At 40.7% G+C, this 17,074-nt stretch overlaps 2 protein-coding genes across 2 annotated transcripts; one reads left to right on the top strand and one right to left on the bottom strand.

The window, feature by feature from the left end:
• Positions 1–6,421: 6,421 nt before the first annotated feature.
• On the bottom strand, positions 6,422–10,769 carry LOC311102951 (growth/differentiation factor 6-A-like; the record flags this gene model as incomplete). Its single annotated transcript, XM_084144448.1, is given in 4 exon segments — positions 6,422–7,428; positions 10,351–10,723; positions 10,727–10,741; positions 10,743–10,769. Coding segments are annotated over 4 exon segments (1,422 nt in total).
• A 3,653-nt stretch (positions 10,770–14,422) lies between these two features.
• Positions 14,423–16,420, top strand: LOC311102801 (transmembrane protein 151B-like; the record flags this gene model as incomplete). The annotated part of the gene is made up of 2 exons (XM_084144217.1): positions 14,423–14,500; positions 14,996–16,420. The coding sequence occupies 2 exons, from the start codon at positions 14,423–14,425 to the stop codon at positions 16,418–16,420; spliced, it is 1,503 nt and encodes a 500-aa protein (XP_084000343.1).
• Positions 16,421–17,074: the final 654 nt, after the last annotated feature.

Here is a 17,074-nt window from a genome sequence, read left to right as displayed (position 1 = left end):
AAGGCAAAAGGGGGAAGGGGGGGTGCAACTCAATATTAGGAAGGTGTTCCTAATATTTTGTACACTCTGTGTATATTCTTTCACATCCATTTACTAGCTTTGTGATTTCAGTGCCACTACTTCTTTCACATTTCTCTTAACCCCCAAAATGGGGATCACTCCTAAGAAAGATTTATAATGTATCATTGATAACAAACTATTGGGTTTTTCATTTATATTTCCCAGCACCACAAAGAAAGACAATGTAGTGGTGTCTGAGTTAATATTTGCTCTGACATTTCAGCATACCCATTTAAAGCAATGGCATGGCCCCTTTAACAAATTGCCCACAATTCAGAAAATCCTGTGACTACTTTACGCCTCTTTAGAAGGATGGGTTAAATAGTCAATTTCTTCCATAAAAGTGCAACTAGATGGCAATAGAGACATACATGTGCAGCCAAAACACACAACAACTGATTCAGGACAATTATCCCTATTCTAAAGATGTAGTGGCATTTCCCTCAGTCGGGTTGAACAGAGGCAGGTACCAAAAACAGACTCCAGGGCCCATATCCATAAAGAGTCTGAGTGGGAGTTCTGATCTTGGATCAGTTTTGCCTTTATATCGTAAATTTAATATGATTATATGGACGGGGGGGGGCAGATCCTAGATCAGCACTCCTACTCATATTAGTCAAAATATTAGCCAAAATACTTTGCAATTATTTCTGCCAGTGTATCAATGTCAAGATGCCAGAATAGCAGTACTTTAATTAATGTCTGTTTTTCTGAATCTGGCAAATTATTGGAATTAAACAATTTCTTGACTGCTTAAGTGAAGGTGATCTCTGTGTTTTGAATGCAAAAACCAAAACAATTTTTTGAGAAAAAAATAAAATAATCTTGGAAGTAAGACTTTGCTTTTGTCAGAGAAAGCATTTACAACTTTGTAAGCTGTCAGCCCTTTTTGGGTCTGAAAGGATGTGTTGGGCTTGCTGGCAACTGAAGGATTGCAAATTCTAGGACTGTAAAAGGATAAGGTTCTTAAATTGCCTTCGGGCAAAGTCATCTAAAATAAAAATGTTTTTCAAGAAGTTCCCATTTGGTTTTTGCTTCATTGAAATAAGGTCAAGCTCAGGAATGACACCAGTGGATTAAACTGAACATTTTATTTAAGTCTTAACCACCAAGTCTTCAAACAGGTATTGGATTCACATTTCACCTAGCGGGCCTACATTTCTAACCATCTGAGAGAAATTATGGATTCCAAGACTGCCACTGGGTATCCCAAGTGTATCATTTAATGGCCAGTAGAAGGAGAAACTGCCGTTAGTTTTACAATACTGGCAACATTGTTATTCTGAGGACTAAATCTTGGTCTAAGCATTGTCTACACCTTGTTATATCCTTTGTGGTCATCATTTAGTTTTTTTCTGTGAAGGAACTTGGCATTGACCATGGACTGACAGCCGAGGCACCTGTGCATGCTCAAATATTTGCTTTAGGTAAATATCATATCTTACCGTACCCAAACCCCAAGCTAGTTTTTACTTCTGGAAAACAGAGGGAAACTTGTCTGTAGAGAAAACCATCACCAGCTGCATTGTGGAGATATTGAAGGAAAGAATCCCTGTGTAAACCAAGCCTACTTTAATCTCCCTCTTCGGCCCCATCAAAGGGAATGACAAAAACCCTTAATTTGCTTATACTTGATTTAAACCATGAGACAATGGTATTTTGTGGAGGGAAATGTAGTAATCCTGCACTGGTGGATTGAATTGTGGCAAATCAAACAAGTATTACTGTTTAATGTATCTTTAGTGGGGCAGGTCTCCTTGTGGTGACCAAAAAATCCCAGAAATATTCTGGTTCTTTCCTGTTCCACCATCGTCTGCAACAAATCATAATTTTACAAAGTCCCTATATTGTTTCCTTTTATGTTTTCTTTTGACATTAAGATAGCTTATTTTCAGCCTCCATCAAATTGTTATAACAAAATTACATCATGACATATCCAAATCCCACAACATCAACTATGGGTTACTTTTGTCCCAAGGTCAAAAGCTCCTGTCTCCATTTATGTCTATGTTTCAAATCTAGCTAGTGCTATACAGGGAAACTGTGGTTGTCACTGTTTTTGCTCTTACCTGTATTACTAAGGCTCTCAATGTCACTTACAGTCAGGAGGACAGGAAGATTATACATATTATTATCAATCCAATATTTAATAAAATGATCTGTACAAAAAAATCTAGGTGAACAGAAAATGAGGATAAAAAGTGTGCTTATTTTTAAAATATATACTACTATAAAATATTTCCAAAAGAGAAAAGAGCTGTTTACAGTTCATTTACAATTACATTATTTACAGACCTTTATAACCCATAGAATACATACATACACACAGTGTATTTTACATGAACACATGTAGAACTAATGGCCGTCTAACGGTTAAATCTCAAACATTTCCCTTCTCAACAAAACATGACATGTTTTTCCTAAGCTTAACCAAGCTTTTACTTGTACTATAATCCTCATACATAAGCATACATGACTTTCATACAATTTGTGTTTGTGAACTTCATATGGGTTTTTGCCAGAAAGCAAATGCTCTCTTATTCAAAAACATCCACTTAATAAATGTGGAAAGGAGTGAAAGGGAAGGGAAAGGCTACCTTTTTCTTAATGTCCCTTTCAAAGTATGAGGAAGACACCATATTTGAATAGGGGAAATACACATTGCATAGATGTTGTTAAGTACTAGGCATTTCATATCAGAATCTCACTTCAATAATGAATAAATGCGCTTACAAAAAAAGGATGTTGTCAGTGTTAACAGATACTAACTTTAACATTGCCTAGATCAAGCTGCAACTGATGATATGGTTAAATTAGAATTAAGCATGCAGATCTCGAGACAGAATGCTTTCATACATTCACAGCAACACTTTGTACTCGTGAAGCATCCATGAGTCTCGAAACAACATCCATCCTAACCATTGCACAGCTTTCACCTTTTGTTGCCTAAGGCTTAGAGGCATTTTCCCCCACTGATTTACACAACACTCCACACACTCAAAGCACATCCCAACATGTGTCCATTGTTCTTGGCAAAATTGCTCAAGCTTTGCCAAGTTGAATGGGGATCGTTGATTTACACCAAATTCTGTCTTGCCACAGATTTTCAAGCAGATTTAAGTTTAGTCACAGTCACAAAATGTGCAACTAAATGTGACAACTGTGCAGGGGGTGAATACTATTTAAAGACAATGGACATGCTTGCTGAAGTAAACATGCAATGAAGTATGGAACGGTCCAATCACTGCCTTGTCCTGACATTTTCATGAAAATGTGTTTGGCATGATGATTCACAAAGCAACAGAAAAAAGCAATTGTACAAAGTAGTTGTACTAGGACACTCATACAAACAAAGCAGAAAAATATACATGTATCTGATATCAAGGCACAGCATACCAGAGGAGCTACTCTCTGGACTACATTAGCTTTTGGGGTTTATTTTCTGCCTGACACTTTTGTTTTATTATCCTTTACCATATTGATGTAATTTAGATAAAGTGTATACACGTTAATCAAGAAGATTCTATGGTAACTGTTTTCCACTGAGCAGAATGCCACTGCAGTTGAAAATATCTTCAAAAAGGAGGGTAACTGTGACTATCAGTGAAAATAGTAACCACTTTTCTTAGAAAATGTGTGCAAAAGGGGAGTTTACAGGAAGTTATATCATTACGCCCCCTTTTAATTTGATCAATGTTTAAATTGTATTAAACATTTATAGAAATTCTTGCAAATTGATGGAAACTTTGCTATTGTTCAATGTCTGTTAGGTGATATCAATTATGTTGGGGGAGCTGCATTATCTGCCCCCTGGAAATTGTGCCACTGAATTTCCTCTGCTGTTTGAAAATAAACCACAAGCAGAGATTTTCTTGCGGTCGGTTTGTTTTTGAGCATAGTCCTTAGTTCAAAATGCCAATATAGTCCGTTTAGCTGGATTTTATTTTAATTCATAAAGAACCAAATCAGTTGAACATAATCGTGAAAGAAAACTGTAAAAAATATATATATCTGGTTTGGATTTTTAAAATGTGTAACAAAATGCAAGAAAGCTGCTTTGGATTTTGATTAGAAAGTAAATTAAATATTTTAACAAACAGAATTCCAAACAAAAGCAGCAAACGCTCAAATATGATATTAGTATATTACATTTGACTCGCATATTTTATATCAGTACAAATACTCCACATACATAGAAACACAGTCTGTAGTCATAAATTATCACCTATTTGCCTTTTGTGCAAAAATATGGGAATATATCTACTTCAAAAAATGAAACTATAGATCTGGATACACCAGGCTAGGGTCAACTATAGATCTGGATACACCAGGCTAGGGTCAACTATAGATCTGGATACACCAGGCTAGGGTCAACGCAGAATGGTTTGGTCATCTCAAATTCAATTAAAAAAATTGAGTTTGACTGGAATGATAGGAAATATAATTTAATTTAAACTGAGACTTGGTGATATGACGTTACTACAAACAGCGTTGCAACCAAAGCATTCACGAGATAGTTTGAAGCAAAAGGCTTTTACCAAAACTATGAAACATCTGCACAAGAGTTCTCTCCTGGAGACATCACATATGACCTGTGCCTAGTTTACACTTTGCAAGTGGTTTTGTTTCCTATGTCTTGAGTGTGCATATTTATTTACCTTGTGTTAATGTGATTCATCTGGGATATGTGAAATAATATACAGTGGGGAATTTACACGTAATTACCACCTTTGAAAAGCAGGAGTTAACTTACATCTTGCCGTGATACCTATGTTTGGCATGACAATGAACAAACACGGCAGGGAAGAGTTGGCTAAAGCACAAACATACCTGGACCACCAGGCTAACATGCAAGTAGATAAAACTCACTAAGTGAAAATTACACCCAAAGACCAACACATGATCAATATTATTTTGCAAAATCATGTGCTCTTATAATTCAGTACCTGGAGTGCTAAAAAGTGAATTTCAATATTCCATTTCACTTACTAACAAGGGATTCCTATGGACATTATAGCCTATTTGTTCTGTGCCGTTTATAGGGAACTGAATCGCCATATCAATCTCAAGTGATCACGGGATCTGCTTGTTTAAGTCACATACATTACCAGCTGTAGTACAAAGCCTACCCTGCAAAACATCTCACTTTTCTCAGTTGCAAGAAATAATAAATCAGTCTTCAAGAGCCATGCCATAAAAATATCTTTCAAATTCTCCTTGTCGCCTTTCATACCTCCTGTTAAATGTTCCATATCATATACCTCGGATCTTTGCATAGTAATGAGTGCATATAAGCAAATGCATGGTGACACACAGCTATTGATGTAAGTTAGCTGTGTAAATGGGACCCTTAGCATACCCCTAACTAAAGATAACTGTTCCTCCACCTTGGGCTGATAGACAGAGGTTTCTACAGCAGATAACTCCAGAAAATGGGTGACGTTCTCTGTCCTGCTGAAAAGATGCATAACAATATCCCGATTGCTCACAATACTGACAGCAGCATTTATCTTAAAACCTGTCTTTTAACCATGTCCAAGAGATGACGGTAGTGTCTTAAGTAAGAAGTGTGTAGGCTATGTGATGCAAACTGCAAACTGCAATATACAAAAGTCATTTTCATTGTGTCCTCCCATACATTTGAAATGTTGTTTTTGGTAAGAGCAAGCAGAACGGGAGCGGTTTAGTGGACAGAAAATGTCTTACTATGTCTTGTGATAGTTAAGGATATCAAATAATTTAATAATTGACTCTATGTTATTTTGAGTTTTCCATATAGGCACACAAATGTACTCTAATGCTGTTGTCGTAACGCTAGAAATCTGGGCTTCTTTTATTCATCCCAACAGATTCTGTCTGCTGCTCAGTAAATTCAAATCTATGGCTGATGTTTTATACACTACTAAAGTAGTGTTCTAGAACCAAAGTCAGAAGCATAGCAGACATTTACTGAAGTTGACAGCATCGAACAACATGCAGAGCCATGGGGACAGAGAGAGTGAGACTAGAGAGAGCCAGAGCATGTTATGAGTAAAGAAATGATAAAGAGCTCATGAAATAAAATGGCAGCTCAATGACAAATTCTAATAAATTAAGCAGCAAATAAGATTATGTTCCCCTTAAGCAGAGGCAGATCAGTAATGAGCATACTTGTTTGTACTTTTTTCAGCAAATCCCAAAATAAAGCTAGTTTAGGGGGAAGAGATAGGGGGAGGCGTGTGTTAACAAGCGCTTTAAACCACCAATGTATTTTCCCACAAGACAATCAGACTCCTCTCTTTGCAAGCCCCAGTCCAAAATTCCAGAATGACGAGACTAGCGCCACGCAAGACTAGCACCACCACCCCTCTCTGTCGCTATGCTACCTGCAGCCACAGCTCTCCACCACCATGTCCTCATACTGCTTGTAGACCACATTGTTGCCAGAGTCAATGTAGAGGATGCTGATGGGGCTGAGTTTGGAGGGGACACAGCAGCTGGGCGGGCTGGAGTCAGGGTCCATAGAATTCATAAGTGTCTGAATGATGGCGTGATTTGTAGGCTCCAGGTGTGAGCGCAGCGGAAAGTCGCACACGCCCTCACAGTGGTGCGCCTCGTAATCTAGCGGTGCGATGATCCAGTCGTCCCAGCCCAACTCCTTGAAGTTGACGTGGAGCGGCCTACGGCTGCAGCGAGTCTTCCTGCGCCCCCCGCCTCCACCGCCCCTTCCTCCTCCCGCTCCTCCACCACCACCTCCCCCTCCTCCCCCACCAGCTCCGCCTATAGATCGGCTGGTGAGGGCAGTCCGGCGTCGGCGTCGCCTGGGTAGGTGACCAACCACATCACCAGAGAGGTCCAAAGGGTCCAGAAAACCCAAGTCTCTTCGCACTGTCTTCATCTGCTCCCTGATCTCCTTGAACAGGTTCTCTTTCCTGCGGGTGCGAGAAAAAGCCACCAGCAAGGCCCTCTCCTGGGGCTGCCGAGACCGGCGTCCCAGCCCTACTGTAAGAGGGTTGGCTGCCTCTTTGGTCAACTCCGAAACGATCAGCAGGTCAAAGCAGGCCACGAGGAGGTCGTTGCCTGCTGCTGTCCTGTGGCTCCTCCGCCGAGCCTTCACGCTGGCCCACACGTCAAAGACATCCCATTTGGGAGGCTCGCGGTCCAGAACGTCAACTCTCCTGGAGTCCAGCAGCCGTCTCCCAGAGTTCCCCTCAGAGGAACATGTGTAGAGGAGGAGGCGATAAAGGTTCCCGCCCCACGTCAGCACAGGAAGGAGATCCAGCGGTGGCTTTCTCAGGATCCTCAGTTCTGCCTCCACGAGCTCATCTGTCCTGGACAGGCTGGAGAGGTCGAAGAGATAGCGCTGGCGACTTCCCCAGGAGGCGTGATCTGTAGGGGAATAAAATACAGGCTAGTCATTTGAATCTCACACCAACACACATGCACAGTTATTAAAACACTGTTACTCAAAAAGAGGGTGGTAAACGTAAATCAAGCACTGGACGTCAGCCGACTTAAATCTCTTTGAGTGTCTGTGACCATATGTAAACAAGTATTCAACGTTTGGCAGGAACTCCCCTTTGGTCAATTGCAGTGGCTTTCTAAGGTGGACAGAAAGCATGCGGCCATGAAGCATGTGTCTGTGTGTGTCCCCCTCGGTGGGAATACTGTTTGGGCCTGAATCGCCTGAGTCCACATGCAAGCAACAGAGCTGACGAAAGCTGCAGGAGCAGGCCAGGAGGAAAGCACTTGGCTGACCTCTAGGCAGGCCCAAGCCCTTGGCAGAATGCACTAATTACACTGATTGAGTGAGAGGAGGGCTTGGCGAGACACTGGAGAAATGTAAACTGAAGTGGCCTCAACTCCCTCCCTCTCTTCCTCTGTCCATATTTCTCATAGAGAGGTTGTACATTTCTGAGGAGTGGTGTTTTTAGAGATTTGAACACACCAAAGTGATGGGAATTTAATGTAGGTTTAGTTTAATGTTTGGATTTCATAACTTGCTGGGTGCACATACAGCTGTAATCCACAAAACAAACAGCAACCTGGCACTCACCTCCTGATGAGGTATCACATACATGAAAAAGAAAGACAAACAGTAGAATCTTTAAATAATTTCTATGCATCTCTGATGTCTTAGTCAAGTCCACGTCCTCCTCTCCGCTGTGAATTTAGATTGGCACGTAAAAGCTATTCACAGTATATCAGCCATACCACAGTTGCATCCATGAGATGTGGCAGGGGGGAAAGCTTGCTAAGAGGGAACAGACTGTTTCAAAAGTTTTGATGTTGACATCCAGCCCAAGCATGAGGTCCTGGGATACAGTGCAACCTGAGGACGAAACCACAGTTCCATGGTAAAACATGAAGGAACTTTCTTCTCCAATACAGATGGGTAGCATAAGAATCCAAGGCCAGATTGTGGTGTCGTGTCATCGATGCATTATTGAAGGGACCTCAAAATAAAATGTTATTGTGCACAGTGAGGCTCCTGCTGGAAAAGAACACACAAGTCTTTGGTGAGTGCAGAGGATCTGTACCCGTTGTCCCCCTGTGAGAAAGACCAGCCAGGCAGGCTTCAGTGGAATACCCAGACAATGAAAGGTGAAGGGAGCAGCACTATCCTAGCAAATATCCGCTTGCTAGACAAAACAATGACATAACCCAGACATTGCTGTAGTCTCAGTGTATAAAAGATGAAGCTGCATTCTTTTCATCCCTTCTGTGTCTACATGTACCTGAGGTGAACTCAGAGCTTTATTGGGTCAAGTGAATAGGAAATCATTGCAATATATTCAAACTCGCACGCAGGTGCACATTGACCCCCCCCCCCCCCCCCCCAGAAAAATTGGCAGAACTAAATTACATCAATAAAAAACGATAGTATTGTTGTAATACTAATCGCTGACTCTGAAGCCAAAATGCAAGGAATGACTCTTCAGGGATATAAAATGATACTTCTTGTATTATTAATGCATTTAAATGAACTTGCGTTAAGACAGAAAAGATTTTCATGCCTTTTCTGGAATCTAATTTAAGATTATGTTTAATTACCTGCACTTTTCTCTCCTAATTTTGTTTGATAATTAAAACAAGTTTGGAATCAATCAATCAAAAAGACTATGTAAATGAAAATAATAACACATTTCTTAACACACAACTTAACACCCAGTATAACATGTTTTGAGAGGGAGTAGATAAATAATTCCTTACCACAGGTCCCTACAAACAAAAATTGTAATAATCGTTGTTGTTGTTATTATTATAGTTTTCATTATTGCTATTGTTATAATTTATAGGTTTCAATTAACCTAAAACATTGTTATTTATATTGCATACAAATGTATTCCGAGTCCTGATTAACAAATTGCACAATGCAAAAATGCACAATAGCCCAATTGAAAACAACAGTTTTGGACATACTGTAGTTAAGGGATACGTGTGTTTTGGACATAGCTAGTTTGGTGACTTATTCTTGCAATTAAAGTTTATGGAATAGGCCTACTGAAAGAGTATATTTATTTAAACAAATATTCTGTGACAATCATTGAACACCAGTTTTAAATTACAAGTATATTTTTATCAGCAACACCTGGATTGGGGGAAAGCAGACCTTTTCGAAGTGTTTAGCTCAAGGTGCCAGTGAGGTTTATACATCACAGATGTTGGAAATCCGAGACATTTGACTTCATATTTAGTTGGAAGTATTTAGAGTATTTCCCATATAAATGTGAAACAAATGTACTATACCTTCCCAAATAATGTTTCATTTGTAACCTACATTACTTTTGACTTTTCAATAAATCATTGTTGTCGGAATGTGTAGGCCTATAGGGGCGCATTTGAAATTAATGCATTCATAAATAATGAATGCTGGAGAAGGAAATTGTCAAGAAATTCGCTGTTAGGGTATCAGTTTTATTAAGATATTGCAATTTATGTTTTTTGAATGATGAGTTGCTATTTTAATGAATTAATGTGGAGAAAAAAAGTAAATCCTATGACAGACATTTTTCAAAATATACCTAAATCACTTGTTGCATATTTCCTTTACAGTCTCGTATTTACCATATCCTTTCCAACACAGACTAGTCCACATAGGCTGAGCTATAATACAGCAATTTGCACTATAGATATTTGGATAACTGATTGATTATAGGTTAACCAATTAATCACAATTAACGTATTAAATGCAGTATAAACAGCTACTTGAATAGCCTTCAAACTCTGAATAAATGACAACCACCATGGTTAACAGTCTACCTCGAGTAGTAATAATAAGTCTAGGCTACTGATATCACTTTCACCCACCTTTTCCTTGATCCACGAAACTGGTCACGGTGTTGGCGTGACTTGCGGCGCGAGGAACACTGCTGTTAAGCCCTCTTTTCTCTATCTCAGAGAGTGTCCTGTATAGAGATACCATATAGTCATGGGGGACGATAGTATCATTTATCGGAGGCTCTTTCCTGGACACCACGGTCGGCTTTCGCCGACTCTGCTCATCCAGATGTGAAACAAGCCCGTTATCATCTGCGCTGGAGGGGTGCTGCAATGATCCAAGTACCGCTGCCTCCACAATATTCCCAAAGCACAGGGAAAACAATAGCAAAGGAGCAGCAGCCCTAATAGGATCCATTTTCAGTGGTCTATAGCTGTAAATGAGAAAGTTGGACGGGTTTGATTACTTTGGAAACTCCCCTTTGCTCTTTAGATTGTGTTAATATCATGGATTTGGCTGACACTGAGTGGCGACATTGTATTCTCTATTGCACTGTGTTCAACCAGCGCCCCTAGCGAGGAGCAACAATTGTAAACTACTTTTTAAATCAAGATGCTTGTGTCTCCCCCTCTTTCCCCAGACAAAGTCATGAGCTACTCATATTTGATAACACTTTAATAAGGTAGGTAGGTCTAGGATTTATTGAATCTATAAACTGTTAATAATTCGTAATGTAAAGTACTTAAGCAAAAATACTTTAAAGTAGTACTTAAGTAGTTTTTTGGGGTATATGTACTTTACTATTTATATTTTGGACTACTTTTACTTTTACTTCACTACATGCCTAAAGAACATGATGTACTTTTTACTCCATACATTTTCCCTGACACCCAAAAGTACTCGTTCCATTATTAATGCTTAGCAGAACAGGAAAATGGTACAATTCACGCACTAACCAAGAGAACATCCCTGGTCATCTCTACTGCCTCTGATCTGGCGGACTCACGGACTCACGAAACAGAAATGCTTCATTTGTAAATTATGTCTGAGTGTTTGAGTGTGCCCCTGTAAATTAAAAATATTGGCTTAATATAAGGAATTTGAAGCGATTTATACTTTTACTTTTGATACTTAAGTATATTTTTGCAATTACATTAACTTTTGATACTTAAGTATATTTAAAACCAAATCCTTTTAGACTTTTACTCAAGTAGTATTTTACTGGGTGACTTTCACTTTTACTTGAGTCATTTTCTATGAAGGTATCTTTTACTCAAGTATGACAATTTTTTACTTTTTCCTCCACTGGCAAATAGTGCGCTTATGAATGCACTGTAGCCTATTGATTAATAGCCTGTTATTATTGCCAGCTAATTAAAATGTATTAGTTTATTTATAGATGTATAAATATATAGGCTTTGCTAATAATTCACCTTTAGGCCTATGGGCCTATACTAAAACTATTTTACATAAGCATCATTTCAAGTATACCTTAATGTAAATAGTTACCCATTTTCAGTTAATTATAAATGCTGAGACATATGTATTGGAGAGGGAAATTATCCATAAAGATTCTGATCTATTTTGGGCGAAATTCAGTAGGCCTGTTAATAGAAATAGCCGCAGTTGACATACACAACAAATGAACATTTTGTAGGTATTTTTACTGCCTTCATTTTTCCACATATACAGTGCATTCTGGAAAGTATTCAGACCTCTTCCCTCTCTTTTGTTATGTTACAGCCTTATTCTAAAATTGATCAAATACATTTTGTTCCTCATCAATCTACACACAATACCCCATAATGACAAAGCGAAAACAGGTTTTTAGAAAAGTTTGCAAATGTATTACAAATAAAAACAGAAATACCTTATTTACATAAGTATTCAGACCCTTTGCTATGAGACTCGAAATTGAGCTCAGGTGCATCCTGTTTCCATTGATCATCCTTGAGATGTTTCTACAACTTGATTGGAGTCCACCTGTGGTAAATTCAATTGATTGGACATGATTTGGAAAGGCACACACCTGTCTATATAATGCCCCACAGTTGACAGTGCATGTCAGAGCAAAAACCAAGTCATGAAGTCGAAGGAATTGTCCGTAGAGCTCCGAGACAAGATTGTGTCGAGGCACAGATCTGGGGAAGGGTACCAAAACATTTCTGCAGCATTGAAGGTCCCCAAGAACAAAGTGGCCTCCATCATTCTTAAATGGAAGAGGTTTGGAACCACCAATACTCTTCCTAGAGCTGGCCGCCTGGCCAAACTGAGCAATCGGGGGAGAAGGGCCTTGGTCAGGGAGAGTGACCAAAAACCCAATGGTCACTCTGACTAAGCTCCAGAGTTCCTCTGTGGAGATGGTAGAACCTTCCAGAAGGACAACCATCTCTGCAGCACTCCACCAATCAGGCCTTTATGGTAGAGTGGCCAGACGGAAGCCACTCCTCAGTAAAAGGCACATGACAGCCCGCTTGGAGTTTGCCAAAAGGCACCTAAAGGACTCTCAGACCATGAGAAACAAGATTCTCTGGTCTGATGAAACCAAGATTGAACTCTTTGGCCTGAATGCCAAGCGTAAAGTCTGGAGGAAACCTGTCACCATCACTACGGTAAAGCATGGTGGTGGCAGCATCATGCTGTGGGGATGTCTTTCAGCGGCAGAGACTGGGAGACTAGTCAGGATCGAGGGAAAGATGAACGGAGCAAAGTACAGAGAGATCCTTGATGAAAACCTGCTCCAGAGCACTCAGGACCTCAGACTGGGGCGAAGGTTCACCTTCCAACAGGACAACGACCCTAAGCACACAGCCAAGATAACGCAGGAGTGGCTTCAGGACAAGTCTCTGAATGTCCTTGAGTGGCCCAGCCAGAGCCCGGACTTAAACCCGATCGAACATCTCTGGAGAGACCTGAAAATAGCTGTGCAGCAATGCTCCCCATCCAACCTGACAGAGCTTGAGAGGATCTGGAGAGAAGAATGGGAGAAACTCCCCAAATACAGGTGTGCCAAGCTTGTAGCTTCATACCCAAGAAGACTCGAGGCTATAATCGCTGCCAAAGGTGCCAAAGGTGCTTCAACAAAGTACTGAGTAAAGGGTCTGAATGCTTATGTAAATGTGATATTTCCGTTTTTATTTTGAATAAATTTGCAAAAATGTATAAAACCTGTTTTTGCTTTGTCATTATGGGGTATTGTGAGTAGATTGATGAGGGGGGGGGGGGGGGGGGGGGACAGAATAAGGCTGTAAAGTAACAAAATGTGGAAAAAGTGAAGGGGTCTGAATACTTTCCGAATGCACTGTACGTGTGTATACGTTGCCATCTGCTGTTTCATTGAGGGTTTGCATTTCAGAACAATCTTTTAACTTGCACTAAAGACATATCTTTTTAAACATAGCCAATATAACAAGTTCACCATGTCTTGCCCATATAAGTAGCTATATGCTTTTGCCTTTTTATTTTCTTACCATACTTTGCTGTGTTTATGTATGTTATATATTGAGTATACATTAAATTAGGCTATAGTATGCCTACATATTATTATTAGTAGGCTAGTATTAGTAGGCAGAATTAGTAGAATTGTTATAGGCTTATATTAGTAATGATATTATTATTATTATTATTATTATTATTATTATTATTATTATTATTGGGCTATTACCGTTAGGTTGTTATTCATATTATTAAAAGGCATTATAACAGGTGTATGAGCCGACCCTATATGCTCAGGTTGACTACAAGATGCTCAGTGGACAGTATGACTTCAGCATACCGACAAGGTCACGTTCCTCAATCTGAGTGAGGGAGAATTCAAACACGATTCTAAATAGACTGATTGTCTTTCAAGTCGCCGCTGGCGTAAACGCTTTCTTGATTGCGCCATTTTTATCAGAGCTCAGAATCAATTATCTATGAACGAACGATACGGCTCATTTATTGGTCTGTTACCTGCATGTTTTATTCGATTAAATGTTTGCCAGCAGATCTCTCGGCTGCTGCCTTGATAGGGTATATAGGCTATAATTAGCAAATAAATCAAGCTATTTGTGTGCAAATTAACAAAGGACACTGGATAGATACAAGCGACTATCTCAACGTCGGAGCAAGCAATTTAAGCGCAATTCGCAACTCCACGCCCTACTGCTAATCGGTACCACAATGCCCCCTCCAGCCTCGGCTGCGGCAGCGAGTGAGAGCAGTACAACCACGGTTTTCGAGGAAGACACCAGAGAAGAGGTACCACTCTCATATCATATTATGCTGCCATAAAATTGCCAGAAGCCTTGCTATAATAAAACATGTTCATAACCTCAGGCATAAAGCACCCAACCCCGTCCATGTTTTTGGTTGAATGTCACAGATGTTGCATAGCCTACATTATTGGATATTCATGACAATCGAACAGGGGGTATGAACATTATTTTGATCCTTGATGTTGGTTAATTGTATTTGCAAGATAAATAGCTATTTACCTAGTATTTTCCTATTAAGAGTCGGTAGGCTAAACGTTTCAATTGCCTATAGGTTTAGACTTATTTATGTAAGTGTTGAGCTACCTTGCTGTGCTTCAAATAGGAGCTTCATAGAAAAAAGGGGGGAAACATTTTGTGAACAAAAAGTCAGAAGCCCTCGAGGGAATCAAATGTTGAATGGTTTGAATTTGGTAATGGTGTGTCCATTTACATTTACCTACACTGTATCCTCTCTTTTTTGCATGCTTTGAATTAACAGCAGAGGCCCTTGAAGCAATCCCTGAGCAAGTCCCTGTGTAGAGAGAGCTTCTGGAAATGCCTGCTGCTCTCCATGCTCATGTACGGCTGCATGGGAGCCATGGTGTGGTGTCATGTCACCAAGGTGACTCGCCTCACCTTTGACAGTGCCTTCAAAGGGAAGTCCATGATGTACCATGACAGCCCCTGTTCTGACGGCTACATCTACATCCCTCTGGCCTTCCTGCTCATGCTCTACCTGGTCTACCTGGTGGAGTGCTGGCACTGCCATGCCAAGAGTGAGCTGCAGCATAAAATGGATGTAGAGGGCATTTATGAACGTGTCCAAAGGATGCAGCAAGCTAAACCCTGCATCTGGTGGAAGGCCATCAGCTACCACTATGTTAGACGGACTCGGCAGGTCACACGCTATCGTAATGGGGATGCCTACACCAGCACACAGGTCTACCATGAACGGGTCAACACCCATGTGGCTGAGGCTGATTATGACTACGGTCACTGTGGGATGAAGGACGTCTCAAAACAACTGCTTGGTCTGGAGAAGGCCCCACTCACCAAACTGAGGTTCACCAAGTGCTTTAGTTTTGCTAATGTGGAGTCTGAGAACTCCTACCTCACCCAAAGAGCAAGGTTCTTCACTGACAACGAGGGGCTAGATGACTATATGGAGGCGCGGGAGGGGATGCACCTGAAGGACATCAACTTAAAGGAGTGTGTGATTGTGTTTTCTGAACCTGACCACCACCCATGGTATGTGTCTCATCATGTGTTCTGGGCAGCATCCTTCCTCACCTTCTCGTGGCCCCTGAGGGTTTTCACAGAGTACCGCACTGCCTACGTCCATTACCGTGTGGAGAAACTCTTCGGGGCGGATTACGTCCCTGTGACCCCTCTCGATGAACGCCCTTACAGCCACCGGATCCCCCGGGTCAACACCATCGACAGCACAGAGCTGGAGTGGCACATCCATTCCAACCAGCAGTTGGTGCCTAGCTACTCTGAGGCCGGTCTCATGGAACTGGCCCAGTGCTCCTCTGGTGGCTTTGGCGGCTTCAGACAGAACTGCGAGCGCTGTCACCGGGCAATGAGCAGCTCCTCTGTTTTCTCCAGGAGTGCCCTCAGCATATGTACCGGCAGTAGCCCGCGGGTCGGCCGGGTGTCCTATAGCGGCAGCCGCTTCTCCTTGGGCCGGCGTTACGGATCGCGACGCAGCTGTTTCTGGAGGAGTAGAAGCAGCTTAGATGAGCAGTTGAGTCCCAGTGAGAACACCCGCTGCCTTTCCGGGCGCCTAACCACTGACGACGAGGACCCCCCAGATTACCAGGATGCTCTTTGCTTCCCAGTGCTAATTGTCCACTGTAGTGAGAACTGCCACAATCACAGGTCCTTTCATAGGAATGGCTCCTGTGTGGAGACCTCCCTATGACAATGCAATGTATTCACAGATAGCATGACTTTGTGAATGAACAAAGATGTTTGCCCTGCACGACATTAACAACTACAGAAAACCTCATGGCATAAGATTGTTAATGGAACTGGATAGATGTAAATCTTAGGTGCATATTCCCTCAATACCTTTTAACTAGTGATCACTAAGGGTTACATTTTGGCTGTGACAACACTAAAATGTGGAGATGTTACCAAAAAAGAAATGTACACATTCAATGCAGTCAAGTGATTTTTTTGGTAAACTTTAGGCGTAAACCAAGGCCGGTGGGGATGAATGCTGGAGTCTATGTTCTATAGACATGAATAAGTGTATTGAGTATAATTGTATTCGCATTCATTTCATAAATACTTTCATCAAGTCTTCCTCTTAATTATGAAATAACATTACACATTTATTCAACACATCAGTGGAGATAAGTTTTTTTTTATACAAGTAATATGGAAAAAAATCAACAGCAATAACTACGACTTCACCATTCTCTCATAATTGGAACCAACATGTTGAGATAACTGCCAAATGAAAACAAACATAAATGGCACAATTTCTATGATTTCCTTTTGTTTGTATCAGTTCTATCTGAACACTATATGATAGTCACATGGGCTATTGAAATGTAACATAGCCTACTTA

This window comes from Coregonus lavaretus (assembly GCF_964263955.1).
Source record: "Coregonus lavaretus genome assembly, chromosome: 27".
Classification (NCBI taxonomy): domain Eukaryota; kingdom Metazoa; phylum Chordata; class Actinopteri; order Salmoniformes; family Salmonidae; genus Coregonus; species Coregonus lavaretus.
This window is presented reverse-complemented; position numbering and strand designations above follow the sequence as displayed.